Source organism: Cucumis melo, chromosome 1, assembly GCF_025177605.1.
Source record: "Cucumis melo cultivar AY chromosome 1, USDA_Cmelo_AY_1.0, whole genome shotgun sequence".
Taxonomy (NCBI): domain Eukaryota; kingdom Viridiplantae; phylum Streptophyta; class Magnoliopsida; order Cucurbitales; family Cucurbitaceae; genus Cucumis; species Cucumis melo.
Window position 1 is genome coordinate 17,038,730 of NC_066857.1, and position 18,060 is coordinate 17,056,789.

The 18,060-nt window shown below is 36.0% G+C and overlaps 2 protein-coding genes across 3 annotated transcripts; both read right to left on the reverse strand.

Moving 5' to 3' along the window:
- Positions 1-2,290: 2,290 nt before the first annotated feature.
- On the reverse strand, positions 2,291-5,073 carry LOC103490331 (pentatricopeptide repeat-containing protein At2g36730). Of its 2 annotated transcripts, XM_051090600.1 has the most exons (2): positions 3,230-5,068; positions 2,291-2,527 (listed from the first exon to the last, which is right to left on the reverse strand). In XM_051090600.1, exons 1-2 carry the CDS (start codon positions 4,695-4,697, stop codon positions 2,463-2,465), a joined length of 1,533 nt encoding a protein of 510 aa, XP_050946557.1. In that variant the 5' UTR covers positions 4,698-5,068; the 3' UTR covers positions 2,291-2,462. The 2 variants fall into 2 exon arrangements, with proteins under 2 accessions (XP_050946557.1, XP_008448023.2); XM_008449801.3 differs by lacking the exon at positions 2,291-2,527 and having other exon boundaries at positions 2,961-5,073.
- An 8,890-nt stretch (positions 5,074-13,963) lies between these two features.
- On the reverse strand, positions 13,964-15,750 carry LOC127151178 (uncharacterized). Its single transcript, XM_051090603.1, has 5 exons — positions 15,448-15,750; positions 15,294-15,359; positions 14,826-15,215; positions 14,643-14,738; positions 13,964-14,551 (listed from the first exon to the last, which is right to left on the reverse strand). The coding sequence occupies exons 1-5, from the start codon at positions 15,748-15,750 to the stop codon at positions 14,006-14,008; spliced, it is 1,401 nt and encodes a 466-aa protein (XP_050946560.1). The 3' UTR covers positions 13,964-14,005.
- Between the last annotated feature and the right edge of the window lie 2,310 nt (positions 15,751-18,060).

Sequence of the window (18,060 nt, forward strand, 5' to 3'; positions counted from 1 at the left end):
GTTGAAAGTCTCAACAAATTAAGGAGGTTGAGATTTAGAAGTTGGGATTTTTCTTTTGAAATTGGAACTCTAAGGTCAAATGATTTTTTTTAGTTTCTCTTATTTATAAGAAATTATATTTATAGAAAAAAAATATATTTTCCTCAAAATTAAGTGAAAAAAAAAAATTTCTCGTCATCCCTCTAAGAATTTCTCTCTAAAAAAAGCAAAAAAAAAAAAAAAAAAAAAAACTCGTCATTCTTTTTCTCTCTTTTTAGATACTTTTCAAATCATAAATCTATTCTAAATTAAAAAAAAAAAAAAAAAAGAATCGATTGATTTTATTGTCTATAAATCTCAACTCATTCTCCTAATTAAATCCATGATTGAACCAACAACGATTGAAAAAAAAAATCCTCAAATCATTTAGATTTTTTTTTGTTGGAAATTATTTTTTAAAAAAAATCATAAATTCATTTCAAATCCAAAATAATTAAAAAAAAAAAAAACTGGTAAACTTTAAGCTTGGAACGATTCAAATAACACAAGTTTTGCTAAAAATTCAAATTAGGAGATTATGCAAAAAAAAAAAAAATCAATCGAAGCTTTGACTTAAATTCATATTTTGATGAATTGGCAATATTCCAATTTTATAAATGTTAAGTCTCAATTTTTCCATTAAATTCATTGGTAAAAAAAGAAAAAGTTCAATTTCATTCAAGTTTTGGCTATATTCCAAAATAAATAAATAAATTGTGAATTAAAATCAAAATTCACTACAAATTTGATATTGGGCTGTATCAAAACTTCATTTTTAATCAAACTTATGTCCAAACACATAGTTTGATTAATTCGACATATTAACTGGAGCAAAAGTCAAGAACAAGATCACTTGTATTTTTTGTTTCAGCTTATCATTTTCGAGATTCATCCACCCATACACGTGTACAAATCTCGAAAAGGGGGCATTTGTTGAACAGGAAATTTTGACCAATTAAATCACGCCACGTCATCACAGCAAAATTGAGATAATTATAATTTGATTGGATTTGGGTAGTCAAGTTTTCTCATACCCAACCTAGTTCAAGGCCCTAAAAAAAATTGCGCCAAAGAAATAATGGACCCGAGCTTGCGCAAATAAGTGGGCCGAGTTCGAGCCCACCAAGCAAATGGATCCAAGCCCAAATCGATCGAGCAAATGGGTCCGAGCCCAAGCCTGTCAAGAAAACAGGTCCAAGCTCAAGCCCAACAAGCAGATGGGTCCAGGCCCAAACCCAACAAGCAGATGGGCCCAGGCCTAAGCCCGCCCAACAAGCAAATGGGCCCAAGCCCACCTAAAGCCCATCGAGATTCTCTATAAATATAGAGACCTTCTCATTCATCTTGAGGGCACCTTGGATTGGAGAGAAGAATCAAAGCTCTGAAGAATTGAAGACAAAAACTTCTGAAGACTCTCAAGACGTGCAAGTTATCATCAACCTCAAAATCAACCTTCTGAAAGATCGAAGACTTGGGAGATCAAACTTTCCTTGAATTCCAGAAGATTGAAGCTTGAATTGACTTGTAGTTACAACTTCTTGAAGATCAAAGACCACGAAGTTTTAAATTTTACTTTTTGTATCCGAGAGAAAGAATCAAAGGAGTAAATATTAGAGATTGTATCCGCAATACATAAATCAATACAAAGTTCGATTCAACGAATTAAATTTCTCCTGAAATCTCGTGTGAACAATCATATAGAAATCTAAGTGATCGTGCAAGAGATTGTAGGGTAAACAATGGTGATAGTATATAAAGTTAAATGATTGTATGGTGCAAAAATATGATAGAATAACGACATCTTCATTAGAAAAAGAGTTAAACTTTACAAATATTAGAAATGAAAAAAAAAAAAAAAAAAAAAACAATTCAACCCAACAATCCAACCTAACCGTAAAATATTGGTTGGTGGATTGGATTGAAAATGTCTCCAACCCAACCTAGCTATGTGAATTTTTAAATATGATTTTTTAAAAAAATAACAAAATATTGAAACTATTTTTAAAAGGTAACAAAATTCATCCTTTAAGTTTCTTTTGCTATATCTTGTAAACAATTTTTTTTTCTTTTGTCATCCATACTAATTCTCTTTTTTATAAATTTATTCTATTTTAATTCAAAAATGGTAAGATGTCTATTTTAATTTCTAAACTAAAAAAAAAGCATATAATAATACGAATCATGCTCACCAACGTGTCATTAATTCGTAGAACCAAAAAAATGAAAGAATAAAAATGATATTATTGAGAGTAAATAGACATTTAAAAACAAATTGGAATAAAAATGATATCTCATAACAAAATTAATAAATTTGAAAAACAATAGTAACCATTACTTTCAGTTACAATTTCCAAAGCCTTCAAAGGGAAAAATAAAGCAAACAAAATTCAAAAGATATATGAATCTCTCAAGTAAAACAAACTCTTCAAAACAGCCACATAAGGTCATGTCCTCTGCTCTTGTGAGGACTTGGTTTGTTGATTCCTTCCACAAAAAAACCTCCAAAACTCTTTCAAATTAACAAGAAGTAAAAGATAATCCATTAATAATAATATAATGACTTGCAGACTAATGTAGTAATTTTAAGGATAATAATCAAATGTATAGTAAATTTTTTTAAAAAAATACAATATAACTCAGTCTCTTCTAACCTATATGCGATAAACCATGATGACTCTATTAGACATTCATAGAAGTCTAGAAGTCTATTGTCAATGAATTTTTTTATATTTGCAAGTGTCCTATATATAAAAAGTGAGGCCTCGGTTATTAATTTTGTTGTTGTTTAACCATCCACCTAAAACTCTATAAGCAAATCATGTAATCTGATTGAAAAGTGAAAGGTGCTTAATCTAATTATGGTTAACAATTATATTGGACCTACTAAGTTACAAATATTGTTAGGAACCTAGTACTCAAAGGGAGCAGATTCTACAAGGGACTAAAAAGAAAAATAATAAAGTTATAAAGTATAATAAAAGCGTTGTAGCTATAAGTCTTATACCCCTGCGAAGAGATAGAGAACAGCAGGATGAAGCCTACAAGTTAGATACAAAAATAATCATGCTTGTGTCAAGCAACCTAGATGACCAAAAATAAACATTTTAAATAAACAGATATAATCATCATTAGAAGTTTGTCAATTGCATATGCAGATTCAATCCATCAAGCAAATCGTAAATGCCATCAGAAGCAGCTCGAGAATTAAAACCTGAAAAGAATTTTCGCAAAGAGCCACCTAATTCGATGCAACTCTCCCCAGCCATCTTTTTTATTCCCCTATCTTTCATCGTTCTCCGGTAATCTGCTGCTTGTTTCCACATACCAACTTCAGCAAACTTGTTCGCAACCATCACCACATTCCCGCCTCTCTTTGGCTCGAGCTCAAGCAATCTCTTCCTTGCCTCCTCTGCAACCTCAGCCCCACCATTGTTGTCACGACCACTGCACGCACTCAGCAATGTCCTCCACACAACTGGATCAGGCTCCACCGGCATGCTCATGATGAGCTCATAGGCTTCCTTGACTTGACCTGCACGACCTAAAACATCCACCATTAATCCATAATGTATCATCATCGGCTTAATCCCGTAAACTCTCTCCATAACGTTGAAGTAGTGGTAGCTTTTATCCACCAATCCAGCATGGCTGCAAGCACATAGGACACCAACGAAGGTGACATAGTTGGGAACTATAGGGGAGCTCTTCATATTTGTGAAAAGTTCAATAGCTTCATTCGCAAATCCATGTTGGGCTAGACCCAAAATCATTGCACTCCATGTCCATACACTTTTCTGTTTCAAACAATTGAATACTCGCCTAGCACATCCCACATCGCCGGATTTTGCATACATATCGACAAAGGCAGTGCCCAATTGAATATTCAAAACCATCCCTCTTCCCACCACTTGAGAATGAACCCATCTCCCTAAGCTCAAATTACCAAGCTCAGCACAAGCTGATAATATCACCACCATCGTAGTCTCATCTGGCTCAAAACCATGGTTTCCCATTTTCAGAAAGTAGTCAATCGCTTCATCAAAGAAAAAATTCTCAACACACGCTGTAATAACCGCATTCCATGAAACTAAAGTTCTTTCGGTCATTTCATCGAACACCTTTCGTGCACCAGACATTCTTTTGCAGGACCCATAGAAATGAATCAGAGTATTCCGAACATATACATCTAAATCTAAACCGCACTTTATGACAATAGCATGAAACTGCTTACCTTCTTGGAGTGTCGCAAGTGTTGCACAGGCCTTGAGAAGGAAAGGGAAAGTGAGGTTATTGGGTATGACTCCACGTCTTCGCATTTCCCCAAATAACGAAATGGCCTCTCGTGGAGAATCACTCGATGAATATCCCCTGATGATAAGATTCCATGGCAAAGTGGCGGAATGAAAGTGGCAATGGAAGAGGAGAGAGCAGCCATAGCTGAGATTTCTGGAGGGTGATAGAGCAGCGACGCGGAGGAGTTCAGTGGTGAGAAATGAGTCATTTTGACGGCCAGAGACGAGGATTTGTGCGTGGATTTCAAATAGGTGATTCGTTGAGGAACAGTGCTTGAGAAGGGAAAGGAATTGGTGCTTTGTAGAGAGAAATTTGGGTTTTGAAATATAACTGTGGGCGTTAATAGGAAAAAATTGATGGACGGCAGAGATCCAGGGTCGAACCATGCGGCTTACGGATTTCAACGAGCTCAATGGTTGCCCATGGTTGTGGATTAAGCGTTAAACTATGCTCTAAAAATATATCCCATATCTGGAATGCGACAGTTCATAGCTCATAACACTACGATACTCTTTGCAGGAATGAGCAATCAGAAATGAGAATTTAGAGACACTAACAACGGAATAATCCGAAACCAACGAACTTAAAGGTACTTGAGCTTGAGGGTTCCGTAGAAAAGTCTAACAGAGAATGCCGAAGCACGAGCAAGCTGCCAAGGATCGGGATAGATGAACATGAAAACGATGGGAAAGCAAGAAAAGCATACGAAAGCGAGAATGGTGGTTCCAGAGAATAAGGGCCGGGAGGAAGCGCCATCAAAGGATTTTGGGAAATTGCCAAAAATAGGTTAAAAAAAGAGATTTAAATGAATTTTGGGACAAGTTTTCAAAAGAAAGACTTTTAGGACAATTTGGGTGTGAATAGACAAAAATGCCCTTCCTTTCCTTTCCCTCTTCCACGTTGCTTCTCTCCACCATCGATTCGTTCTCTTTCGCGTATAGTTCCGTTTCCCTTCTCTTTTCTTTCGTGTAGAACACCTGGACCTACTCCGGCCATCGTCAGTTGTTCATCGTCACTTGCCCATCGTCGCTTGCCCATCGTCGCTTGCCCATCGTCGTTTGCCCTTCGTCGCTTGCCCTTCGTCGCTTGCCCTTCGTCGGTCGTTGTCCAGTGCATTTCGTCGCTCCTATTCGGACCATTCAATCAACTTCGAGCGTCTTATTTAGGTGAGTTTCATGTATAACCGATTTTCAATTTATCTGCTGTAAGTAAATGTTTGTTAGGGTATTTGGTGCTATTTTCATCCGTAATTGTCTGGTTTTTGGAATTGGACTTATTTGCCGTAAATTAGTTTAGTCAAATTTTGGTTTTAGGTTCTTAGAAAGTTCAATGTTCAATGGCTAGTGAAAAATGAATTGAACTAGAGGATGAGGATTTAGTTGGATCAAATAGAGGAGGAGTAAGCAATAGGAATAGAAGGAATTAAGGTTTTTTTTTTTATCTCGCACTTATCTCGCACGTATCTCGCACGTTCCAAACTTTCACTATTTATTTCAAAATCAACTTGGTACACCTCCTAATCCATTTAGAGCTATTCTTTGCATGTTTAGTAACTCTCTTAGGCCCTCATGCTTTATCTCGCACGTATCTCGCACACATCTCGCACGTATCTCGCACACATCTCGCACGTTCCGAACTTTCACTATTTATTTCAAAATCAACTTTGTACACCTCCTAATCCATTTAGAGCTATTCTTTGCATGTTTAGTAACTCTCTTAGGCCCTCATGCTTTATCTCGCACGTATCTCGCACGTATCTCGCACACATCTCGCACGTTCCGAACTTTCACTATTTATTTGAAAATCAACTTGGTACACCTCCTAATCCATTTAGAGCTATTCTTTGCATGTTTAGTAACTCTCTTAGGCCCTCATGCTTTATCTCGCACGTATCTCGCACACATCTCGCACGTATCTCGCACACATCTCGCACACATCTCGCACGTTCCAAACTTCCACTATTTATTTCAAAATCAAATTGGTACACCTCCTAATTCATTTCTTTACATCTTGCACGCATTTTGTAGGTTCTTAAGTTCAAATCAATTTTTTAAGATACAAAAGTACTTAAGGTAGTTTAAGGATGGCACATGTTCGGATTTTAGTGCGTCACGGTGGTGAATGGGATGAGGGACGAAGAAAATATGAAGGAGGAGTGTTAAAAGGCATTGTTGTCCCTAAAGAAATAACACACAAAGATTTACAGTCTGAACTATATGACCTTGCAGAAGTTGACCCTACAAAGTTTGACATAAAGATAAGATGTATATATGAGATCAAAGGGGAAAAGGAAGCTCCTCCATTTGAGTTAAGCAATGACCGTGATTTGAAGTTTTATATTCTTAGTGAAAATCCATTGGAGGTCCCCCTATACCTATCGTTTGAGCCTACAAGCAATCGAAGCATGAAAGTGTTAAACAAAGATTACAATTCAGTATCTGGGAGCAACCAAGTTCAAAATTTAAACCCTCATCCTCCTCCAATTGGAATGGATAGATTAGATGAGAATGAAGTTGATATTGGTGAAGTCGAGGGTGGCTTGTGTCATAACATGATAGGGACCAATTCGGCTATATGGGAATCATATGAGTCATATCATTCAATAGATGATACTTTTACATTGGAGTCAGTTGAGATGTACAATGAATTGTTTGACATCCCAGAACAAAGAGATGCTCCTACAAAAGATTGCAAAGGAAAAGGTAAAGTTGACTACAGGTCCTCTAGTCGGAAGTTGAAGACAAAAGGAAGTGGCTGGTCGGAAGAAAGCTCTACAAGTGAAGAGTTGGATGTAGGACAAATATTTTTTTGCAAGAGAGATTTGTCAATGAGATTAAGTGTGTTGGCAATGAAAAAAAATTTTCAGTTTGTAGTAAAAAAGTCTACAAAAGAGGTTCTTTTCGTTAGATGCATCGACAACAAGTGTGGTTGGAGATTGCGAGCGGTTAGACTGAAGGATTCAAATATATTCAAGATTAAAAAGTATGTGAAAGTTCATTCATGTTCTCTTGAGTTTTTGAATCGTGACCATAGGCAAGCAAAATCTTGGGTTGTTGGAGAATTAATCAAGTCCAAATTCAAGGGGCCCGGTCGCATATACAAACCACGTGATATCATAGAAGACATGAGGCAAGACTATGGCATAAATATGAGTTATGAGAAAGCATGGCGTGCCAGAGAAAATGCATATGAACGAGTGCGAGGGTCTCCTGAAGAGTCATATAATCTTTTGCGTAGATATGGTGAAGCACTCAAATTTACAAATTCAGGTACAATATTTCACATGGAACTCGAAGATGATCGTTTCTTTAAATATCTTTTTATGGCTGTTGGTGCATGTGTTAGAGGATTCTTAAATTGCATTAGACCGGTCATAGTCATGGACGGAACATTTCTTAAGAACAAATATCGGGGTCAGTTGATAGTGGCCGTTTGTTTAGATGGTAACAATCAGATCTATCCTCTAGCCTTTGGAGTAGTTGATAGAGAAACAGATGACTCAATACAGTGGTTCTTAGAAAAATTGAAAGGTGCAATAGGGGAGGTGCCTAATCTAGGCTTTGTGACAGATCGGAAAACATGCTTCGCCAAGGGTATTTCATCAGTTTTCCCATCTGCATTCCACGGCCTTTGTGTCCAACATTTGAGTCAAAATTTGCATGATAAATATAAGAATGACACGGTTGCTACTTTGTTTTATAATGCATCGAGAACATATCGTGAATCAACGTTTGTTGAAGCGTGGAGACATCTTCTTTCATTTCCTAATGGTTCAGGGAAATATTTAAATGATGTTGGAATAGCACGATGGTCTCGTGTTCACTGCCCAGGAAGACGGTATAACATGATGACAACAAATATAGCGGAGTCCATGAATTCTATACTGAAAGAACCTAGAGATTTGCCTATTGCTTCATTCCTTGAAAATGTTCGAGCTTTGCTACAACGTTGGTTTTGGGAGCGTCGAGAAGAAGGCATTAAAGTGACGTCTACATTGACCAAATGGGCAGAGTTAGTTATTCAAAAGAAACAAGAAGGAGCTTTGACAATGAAGGTCAACCCAATTGACTGTTACCAATTTCATGTCAAAGATTTAGATAAGGAGGAGGTCGTAAACCTTCAGACTAAAGAATGCACTTGCAAGGAGTTTCAAGCTGAGCAACTACCATGCTCACATGCCATTGCTGCAGCACGGGTTCGTAATATAAATGTTTATAGTTTATGTGCTAATTATTACACTAATGAATGTTTGTTGGCTGCATATGCGGAGGCCGTCTACCCAGTTGGGAATCAGTCAGATTGGAAGACAAGCGAAGACTACGTACATATGACTGTTTTACCTCCAAAAGTAGTCAAAAGAGTTGGTCGACCGAAGAAAAAGAGGATTCCAAGTGTTGGTGAAGCTCCGAAATTGCATAAGTGTGGTCGGTGTAAACAAATAGGTCACAACAGATTAACGTGTACCAATCCAATTTCATATACCGACAAGTCGAGCATACAAGATTAGAAATTTCCCTACCAATGTACTAAGTATTACACTAATTAATGAATGTTTGTTAATGATGTGTTTTCTTAATGATTTGTCCCAACATTCTTACTTTCTGTGCTTCCAAATGGATGAAGAAGACGAAAATAACGATTGACTTATTCATTTAAGAACACAAACACTGGTTTTATGATCGTTTAAAAATAACTAAATGTTCGTTTAAAAATATGTAAACGATCGTTTAAAAATAACTAAACGATCGGTTAAGAACAACCAAACGATCGTTTGAAAACAACTAAACGATAGGTTAAACAAAACTAAACGATCGATTGGTCGAAGAAAACTAAACGATCGTTTAAAACAACCAATCGATCGTTGGAAAACAACTAAACGATCAGTGAAACAAAACTAAACGATTGGTCAAACAAAACTAAACGATCGTTTAAAACAACCAATCGATACCTTGAAATTAACTAAACGATCAGTTAAACAAAACTAAACGATTGGTCGAACAAAACTAAACGATCGTTTAAAACAACCAATCGATCGTTTGAAATTAACTAAACGATCGACTATAAAAAACTAAACGATCGTTTACATAAACTAAACGATCTTTTGAAACAACGAAAGACACCCGCGAATTGTTTACAACCGCGATTCAACATTTCAAAAAAAGTATGCGAATTTACAATATTGCCCCTTTGTTAAAAACGACCGATATATATATACGTTCCGCCTTCTCACTTTTCGTTTTTCGTCACTACGCAATACACAACCGCACTGATCACACCTTCGTTTTCTCTCAGTCCATTGTTCTCTCAGACCATTTTTGTCTCAGTCCATAGTTTTCGTCAACGTTAAAAGGTATTTTCCCGAACTTTTCCTACTATAACGTTACACTTTTCCTTTGTTTATATTTCAAACGTTTCAACTTCTGTCTTCAAAAACTATCATTGTGTTCTTATATTATTATTGTGAAGCGTTTAGGGTTTCGGGTTTTCGACTTCTGTCTTCAATATATTATATTCATTTCAGGATGGCTGTACCTAGCGAAAAGTATTTCCCTGCCACTGTGTCATGCCAAGTGCACAAGATCGGCAGTCTTATTAAGGATAAACTGACCAAGGACCAGCTGCAAATGTTCGAAAAAACAATTTTTGGTCCATTGCTGAATGTGAACATGGTATTCAACGGCCAGTTGATCCATCATTTCTTGCTGAGGCAGATACCTGAAGACGGTAACGCAGATGGAATCTGTTTCTCGGTTTTAGGGAAGAACGTCCGTTTTACCCAAAAGGAATTCAACATCATAACTGGATTGTGGCCAACAAACAATCCATTGGAGAAAGATTGCGATAGCAAGCGACTGCAAAGTCTTCTATTCGGATCAGAAAATAAGAAAGTAATAACATGCTTGGAAATTGAGGAAATTTTCAAGAATTTTGAGTTTACAAATGATGACGATGCTGTGAAGGTCGCCTTGGCCGTCTTTATAGAAACTGTGATGGTCGGGAAGGATAAGAAAACACAGTTTGACATGGACATTTTGGGAAGAGTTGATGATGAAGAAGCATTTAAAAGCTTCGATTGGTCAACTTTCTTCTACACTCGTCTGCTCAACAGTTTAAAGACAAGTCTCCAAGGCAAAAAAGAAGCATACGAGCTGAAGAAGACACGAAGTTCCAAAGCAGTGTCATACTATAACATCAAAGGCTACGTCCTTGCTTTTCAGGTGATTTTTATTTCTTCATACACTTTAAGTAAATGCCAATTGAACATCAAAGTTTAACATATTTGTTTAAATGTTGTAGGTGTGGGCTTATGAAGTACTCTCAACCGCAAATGAGCACCTGGCCACAAGAAACAGTAAGGGATTAATCCCAAGGATATTGAGATGGAATTGTACACAAGCTCCATCTTACAAAATGCTGCAGAATAACATATTCGACAACAAAAATGTAAGTAAAACCTGTCAGTCATCGTTTAATATAATTACACAATCCAATAATACAATTACATTGCAGACTGTTGTTCAACCTAAACTCAAGATGTCAACCCAAGAGAAGGCTTTCATGGAGAGTCGAATTCGAGGGGATGATAACATGCAAATGGAGGAGGATGAATCCATTGGAGCAATGAACAACAAATCATTGGAGCAATCAGACTCATCTCCACAAAGAGAACAACTCTCACCCCAAAGGGAACAAAGTCAAACAGTGGCTGAGGAGTCTGAAATGCATCCAATCACCAAGAAGAAACATTTCAGATCAAAGAAGTCCAATGACAAAGAAGAACGAAGTCATTCAAAATCCTACAAGAAACTGAAGAAGGAAATAAAAGAAGTTCGTAAGGATTTATCCACACTGACTTCTATAGTCTGTAGGATGGATGACACAATCACAAAGCAGTCATTGGAGCTGTATGAAATGAAGCAGATGCTGGAGAGATTGGTCCAGGTAAAATTTGTTTTCATCATACATTAGATAAACGATCGTATAACTTTGATAGACGATCGTTTATCAAAGTTACTCGATCGTTTAACTTCGATAGACGATCGTTTATCAAAGTTACGCGATCGTTTACTTTTATATACACGATGGTTTAACAATACATTATTTTTTTAATTTTATGTTCGTTTTTATTTGTTTGTTAGAATCAAACTGAAAATCAAGGGAATGATCATACTGATCAGAATGACAATGAGTATGTTGTTCAAGAACAACATACTCAACAACAACCTACTGAAGAACAACATACTGAACGTCAAGAGGAAACCCAAAGGTTAACATTTCATTCATTGTTTACTAGTTTATAAATACCTAACAATTGTATTTTTTTTTCTTATTCTCATGTTTCTTCTCATTTTGTTTAGGGAACATGAAGAGGAACGTGGTAGTGATATAAGCATAGACGGTAGGGATGCAGACTTGCTAATGACTATAAGAGATATATCGGATAGTCTAAGTCATCAAATTCAGAAAGAATCAGACCTGCCACAGATGATTACTACCCTTCCATATGTGAGCCAACCTCTTGCACTTTGTGAATTGGCTCCAATGGATCAAACTGTACAAATTGTAAATGAAGAATCTCAACTGGTATGTATACACAACAAATTTGTAGTCGTTTGAATGAATAGTTTGTTACTTGTTTAATACGATTACATTGCAGGAAACAACAAAAAAACAGGTTGAGATGAAAAAAAATGATGAAGCAGTTACTTTGGTTGAAAAAGAACCAGTAACTGTGCCTGATAAAGATGTGGAAGAAAAACCAATAAAGAGAAGAAAGCTATGTAAAATAGCAAATAAAGAGGTGCAACATGAAGATGAACAAGGTAATCCACCCACAACATCTGCTCAGATCATATCAGTATCTACAACACCTGTCCCAGATGTGGAAATCAGAGAAGTAGATCCATATAATCCGATGTGGAAAGTGGATCCAAAATTATGGAAGGAATACTTGCAATGGAAAAAATCAAGAAAAACAACCCATGAAGAAAGGAAAGTAGTCTCCACAACCAGAAAGAAAGACTTTTTCAGACAGCTTGAAGAAAACACATGGGTACATGGAGACGTAAGTACTCTTCCCAAACGATCGCTTATATTTGATAGACGATCGCTTCTATTAACTAAACGATCGCTTCTATTAACTAAACGATCGTTAAGTTAATATTACACGATCGCTTACTACGTAAACGATCACATGTACATTTCTTATGCGATCGCTTATCCTCTCCTTTCATTCATTAAACGATCGTTTATTTTTTCTTTGTAGACATTGGATTTGCTATTAGCCCACTTGCAGAATAAAATGTTGCATCTCAAGCACCATTGCAAGCGTTCTTTTAGAATATTACATTCCTCTTTTCTGGTAAGTTGTTATTCTTTAATTTTTTTTTTTGTATACAAGTTAAACTGCATCATTATATTCTGATTAAATTTTGACTTGTTCTTGAAGACTGGAATCAATAAACCAGACTGCATTGTTTGGAACCACATTTTTGATACTCATCTGGTGACACCAGATAATACGAAAGCTGAATGGACAGACCCAACAGCACACCTAACTATATGGACAGAAAAAGATGTCGAATACTATTTCAACACTGCTGTTGGTGATTACAACGACATACCAGGGTGGGGAGATGTCAACTACGTGATTACCTGCATCAACATAAAAGAACACTGGTTGGCTATTGCAGCTGATATGAGAAAATGCAGGATCTACGTGTTCGACTCAATGCCAAATTATGTTGAGCAGAAACTTGTTGATGAAGCTCTTCAAATGCCTGCACGATGCATTGCCTCACTCGCGATTGCAATTGGAGTCAACCTCCATTCAGATCGTTTCACATATGGCCCTTGGCCAATACGCAGATCGAAGGCCACATTACAGAAAGGGCGTTCATTGGATTGTGGAATTTTCTGTACCAAATTTGTTGAATGCCTTGTAACTGGTAGTGACCTTGGTTGTCTAACTGTGCCAAACATGAAACTGTTTAGACAACAATATGTGCTGGAACTTTGGGCCAATAAATACTTTTGTTAATATTTGTATTCGTTTATATCATTTTTTTATGTAATTTTTATAGAGAGAATAACATATTATAATTTTAAACTTTGTTATAAAATAAATACTTTGTGATATTTTCAATTAAACGCGACCAAAATTGAGAAAGAATATTTGAGTTAATATTTGTATTCGTTTAGATACATATCACAAAATATTCGTGTAGAGAAATACTCATCGCGCACATATGTATAAACGATCTTCTTAATAAACGATGTCTAAACGATCTTCTTAATAAACGTCAAAATATTAAGCGATCGTTTAGTAAAGTCTAAACGATCGTTTGGTAAAGTCTAAACGATCGTTCGGTAAGTGTAAACGATCTTCTTAATAAACGATGTCTAAACGATCTTCTTAATAAACGTCAAAATATTAAGCGATCGTTTAGTAATGTCTAAACGATCGTTTGGTAAATTCTAAACGATCGTTTGGTACAGTCTAAACGATCGTTTGGTAAAGTCTAAACGATATTCTTAAAATCATAAAAAAATTCAGCGATCGTTTAGCTACAAGTAGTTTTGCAACATAGAGAATAATCGATACTACTAATTGAAATGTCAATTGATACTAATTGAAATGCAACATACACAATAATAGAACAGCCAATTGATACTTGTGATTTATGTTAATATTTCAATACATAGGAGTGTTGGTCCATACTTGAAATGCTAATTGTTTTCTAAAGTATGACATGTTTTCTTGACATAATGTATCTAAACCAACACCAGCAGCTATGTACTCAAAATACTTAATTGCGAATACGCCACAATCACAATTATTTCGTTGAAGTGGAATTGGGTCAACAATGACAACTGGCCAAGGTTCCTTGTATGTCGATGATCTACCTCTCCTATCAAAGAAGCCAGTACTATCTAACAACTTTGGCACCAACTGTCGAATGGGCAGTAATATGTTTGTCATCTCTTCGGCAGTTGTAAGTGACGGAAGCGAATCCCATACCTTCACTTCACAACTTACCAAATCCAAGCATAATAGAACCCAATGGTTGCCATGGACATTGAATGGAGAGTAAACGTAATCAACACTTGCCCAAGGATCTTGGAAGTCCACTTTTGACCCGACAACATAGTCAACCAACCTATACTCTTCGTCCCAGTCAAACGGGCGATTCTCTTTAATACATTCTTTGTATAGGGGCCACTTCGAAACTAAAATGCGCTGCAAAGAAAAACATACAAACGCAAATATCAGACCGAAAGACAAATATCAAACGCAAATACATACATAAAGTAACGAGACGATTACAAACCATAAAGATTGTGTCCGCAGTTGTGAAGTTCTGAGAAGAAGGTATCCCGGCTGCCTTAATCTTCAAGCGAATGAAAAGAAAAAGTGCATCCAAATGCTAATACAAACAAAAGTAAGCAGTAAATGTATAGAACCATAACAATGATAAAATTATAATTGCATAAATGATAAGATAATCCCATACCTCATCCGACAACCACCGGCGACACATAAACAAGTCTCTGAAAAAAGCCTTCGATTTTTTCCCATGAAAGGTTTCACGCAGCTCATCGTCTGTACGCTTGTCTGTAATCCACGCTCGAAGTCTATCTAAATGGACGTCAAGTATTTTGTGCATAGGATCATAAACAATTGCTTCAGACTCAGAGGTGCTGGTGGTTGATGTCAGAGACCGTTTAGGTAGAGTTGTGAATGGGGTTGATAGGTAAACACTTGCACGCTTCCTACGGGCGGGCCGAACGTGTGGTCGTTGAGTGAGAAATGGTTCTATCTCTATGACGTCCTCATCGTCAACGACATCTATTGGCTCCTCTAAACCAATATCAACCTTCTTCTCCAACACATCTTCGTCACCCTATGGAAGCTCATAATGCATTAGTGTATATAATGATAGAAATTAAACATCAATATTAGCATGAACATGGAACCAAACCTTCTTTTTAACTTCAATGTGTTCATCCTCCAAGCCTTCGGACACCTTGTGGTCCCCTTCGTCACCCTATGGAACCTCAAAATGAATTAGCGAGAACATGGTTACCAAATATGAAACAACTAACGTGAATACACTTAACAGTTTCATTCCTAACCTTTCTTTGAAGTCCAATGTGCTTCAATATGGTTGACATCAGGCCCTTCAATTCGTCAATATCGGATTTTATAGTATTAAGTTGGCCTTCAACAACCGCTACTCGATCTTGGAGATTTCGAATAGCCTTTTTCATCTTAATCTTGGACTTCTGTTTCTTACTCTTTTTCAACTCATCTTCATCGTTAACAACTTCTCGTACTCTTTTTGAACCACCATTCTTCGACTGAATAATGGTAGATGAGCGGAAGTTTTCAAAAAGTTCACCTGAAGCAATTTTCAATTGCTCCTCTTCAGGTGTCATCTCAATGACCGCCTTAATTATAAACTGCAAATAGAAAAAGGCAAATGTATTTAGGACAAAGAAATAAGCACAAAATCACGCGATCCTTAAGTAAGTTACTATTGCTTGCTACTTACCATTGGCGAGTCAAACACCTGGCTTATAGTTTGGGACTTTGGTGATTGTTGGCACACCCACCTCAGCATTCGTGGTATGGCATGATCGTTTACTTTATCTACACCACATCCAATGATGGTTGGTATAGACTCATATGCCCAAACCTATTCCACATTTGACAAACAAGTTTAGAAAGTGCCACAAGATATATATAGATATATAAACAAGTGGTTATACAATCGTTTGAAAACAACTATACGATCATTTAACATAACTAAACGATCGTTAAAACGAACTAAACGATCGTTTAAATAACTAAACGATCGTTTAAAATAACTAAACGATCGTTTAAAATAACTAAACGATCGTTTAAAATAACTAAACGATCGTTTAAAATAACTAAACGATCGTTTCAAATAACTAAACGACCTTTTTAAAGTTTTGAAGTAAGAAGTAAGAAGTCAAATACCTGTAATGCATGCGGAAATCCATTGATAGTATATTTTTTTGTCTGTGTTGATTTCTTCTTTCCCTTGGCATATTGCTTGTCCAAGGCTCTTTTCAATGCACTTAGCGTGCGTACAAAAACAATCCGACCCCAATCATAATTATTAAATGAATTCCAATCATCAGCAATCTTCAAAAAACCAATGTCCACTTTGGTTCGCCTATCTTTTCCCAACAAAGATATCTCTATAAAGTAGACTAAAGCTAATTTGACGATATCATCGTCATCACCCTCGTATTCCAAAAATATATCTTCTAAGTCGCTAACGTAAACACAGTCCTTGTCTTTGAAAAACTTCTCCAACAGTCGACTGTTCCCACCCAACTGAATATAGTCCTCTTTAGGACCCCATAGTCCAGTTACGATGTTAAACTCTCTCCTACCGAAAGTACAAACAACGCCCCCTAGTAGGAAACTTATAGAATCCTTTCCTTCATCTTCCACCTCCCTTAACAGTAAGTAGTGGATGAGTGGCCCATTGAAGACAATATTTAGGTCCAAAAAGTGCCCAAACTTTGTTTTCCTAAATAAGGCTAATTGATCGGGTTTGAGTTTGGCCTTAATATTATGTGTTGTCTTTTCCAAATGAGACAAACAGCTTACTAGGGAATAAAAATGATGGGAAGGATTAATCTTGTAGAAGGGTCCGTCGGTCGATGTTGAAGTCGATGTCATGATTCAAGCCAAGAAAAAGCAAATATATTGAAAATGGGTTACAGATAAAACTCACTGAAATAAGAGAACACGCTCAAAGTTGATTCTTAGGTTCGAAAAGGAGAAGCGACGAAATGAACTGGAGGACCGACGACAGACGAACAGTCGGAGTATCTTCGAAGAGCAGAGCGGGAAATTTGAAAAGCCAAAGAAAGGAGATGTTTTTTTTTTTTACTTCAGGTGTTCTATGCGAAAGAGAAGGGAAAGCGAACGTGGGTAGGCGAAACAATCAATAGAGAGCGATAGAAATTTAATGAAGGGCATTTTTGTCTATTCACACCCAAATTGTCCTAAAAGTCTTTCTTTTGAAAACTTGTCCCAAAATTCATTTAAATCTCTTTTTTTAACCTATTTTTGGCAATTTCCCAAGGATTTTGCAAAGGAGAATAGAGAAGAAGAATGGAAATTTTGGATAGAAGCAGAAGCCGAATTAAGATGCTTTTGTTCCAAATTCAAATAAAATTTAGAACTATTTTCCTTTTTTAGATCCCTTACTCAAATTTAAACTCATTTCTACCCAAGTTTATTTTTCAAATACAGCAATAATCTACAAACTTATCTCTCAATTTTAAAAGTTGATGTTTCTTTTTAAAATAAAAAAAAAACGAAAATGTATTTTAACAAATCAAATTTTAGAGATTTCACTTGTGATCATTTCAATAACTAAATAAAAGATCATGAATTCAATCTATAGTCTAGTTAATTTTCTACGACACCCAAATGTTGTAAAATCATTGTCCACCTAAACTGACATAAACATTCGTATAAAAAATATATATTAAGTATACAATAAAAAGTTATCTTATTAGACATTAAATTTCATAATATTTAATAGTAGATTAAAAATTTGAATAAGAGAAGCTATTAATTAAACGTTTAAAATTTAAAAACCTAATAGAGTGAATAAAATTTCAAAGATTTATAACAAATTTTAAAGTTTAATAATTAAAAAGAAAAAACTTTAAATTTTAAATAATGACCAAAAAAGTATC

Bases quoted from the DNA above. Each gene is read 5' to 3' on its own strand.
- LOC103490331 (XM_008449801.3), bottom strand. From the start codon at position 4,697: ATGGTTCGACCCTGGATCTCTGCCGTCCATCAATTTTTTCCTATTAAC.
- LOC127151178 (XM_051090603.1), bottom strand. From the start codon at position 15,750: ATGACACCTGAAGAGGAGCAATTGAAAATTGCTTCAGGTGAACTTTTT. The intron at 15,360-15,447 runs GTTAGGAATGAA...GAGGTTCCATAG, and splicing joins ACATTGGACTTCAAAGAAAG to GGTGACGAAGGGGACCACAA. The intron at 14,552-14,642 runs GTTTGTAATCGT...TTTTCTTTGCAG, and splicing joins CTGCGGACACAATCTTTATG to CGCATTTTAGTTTCGAAGTG.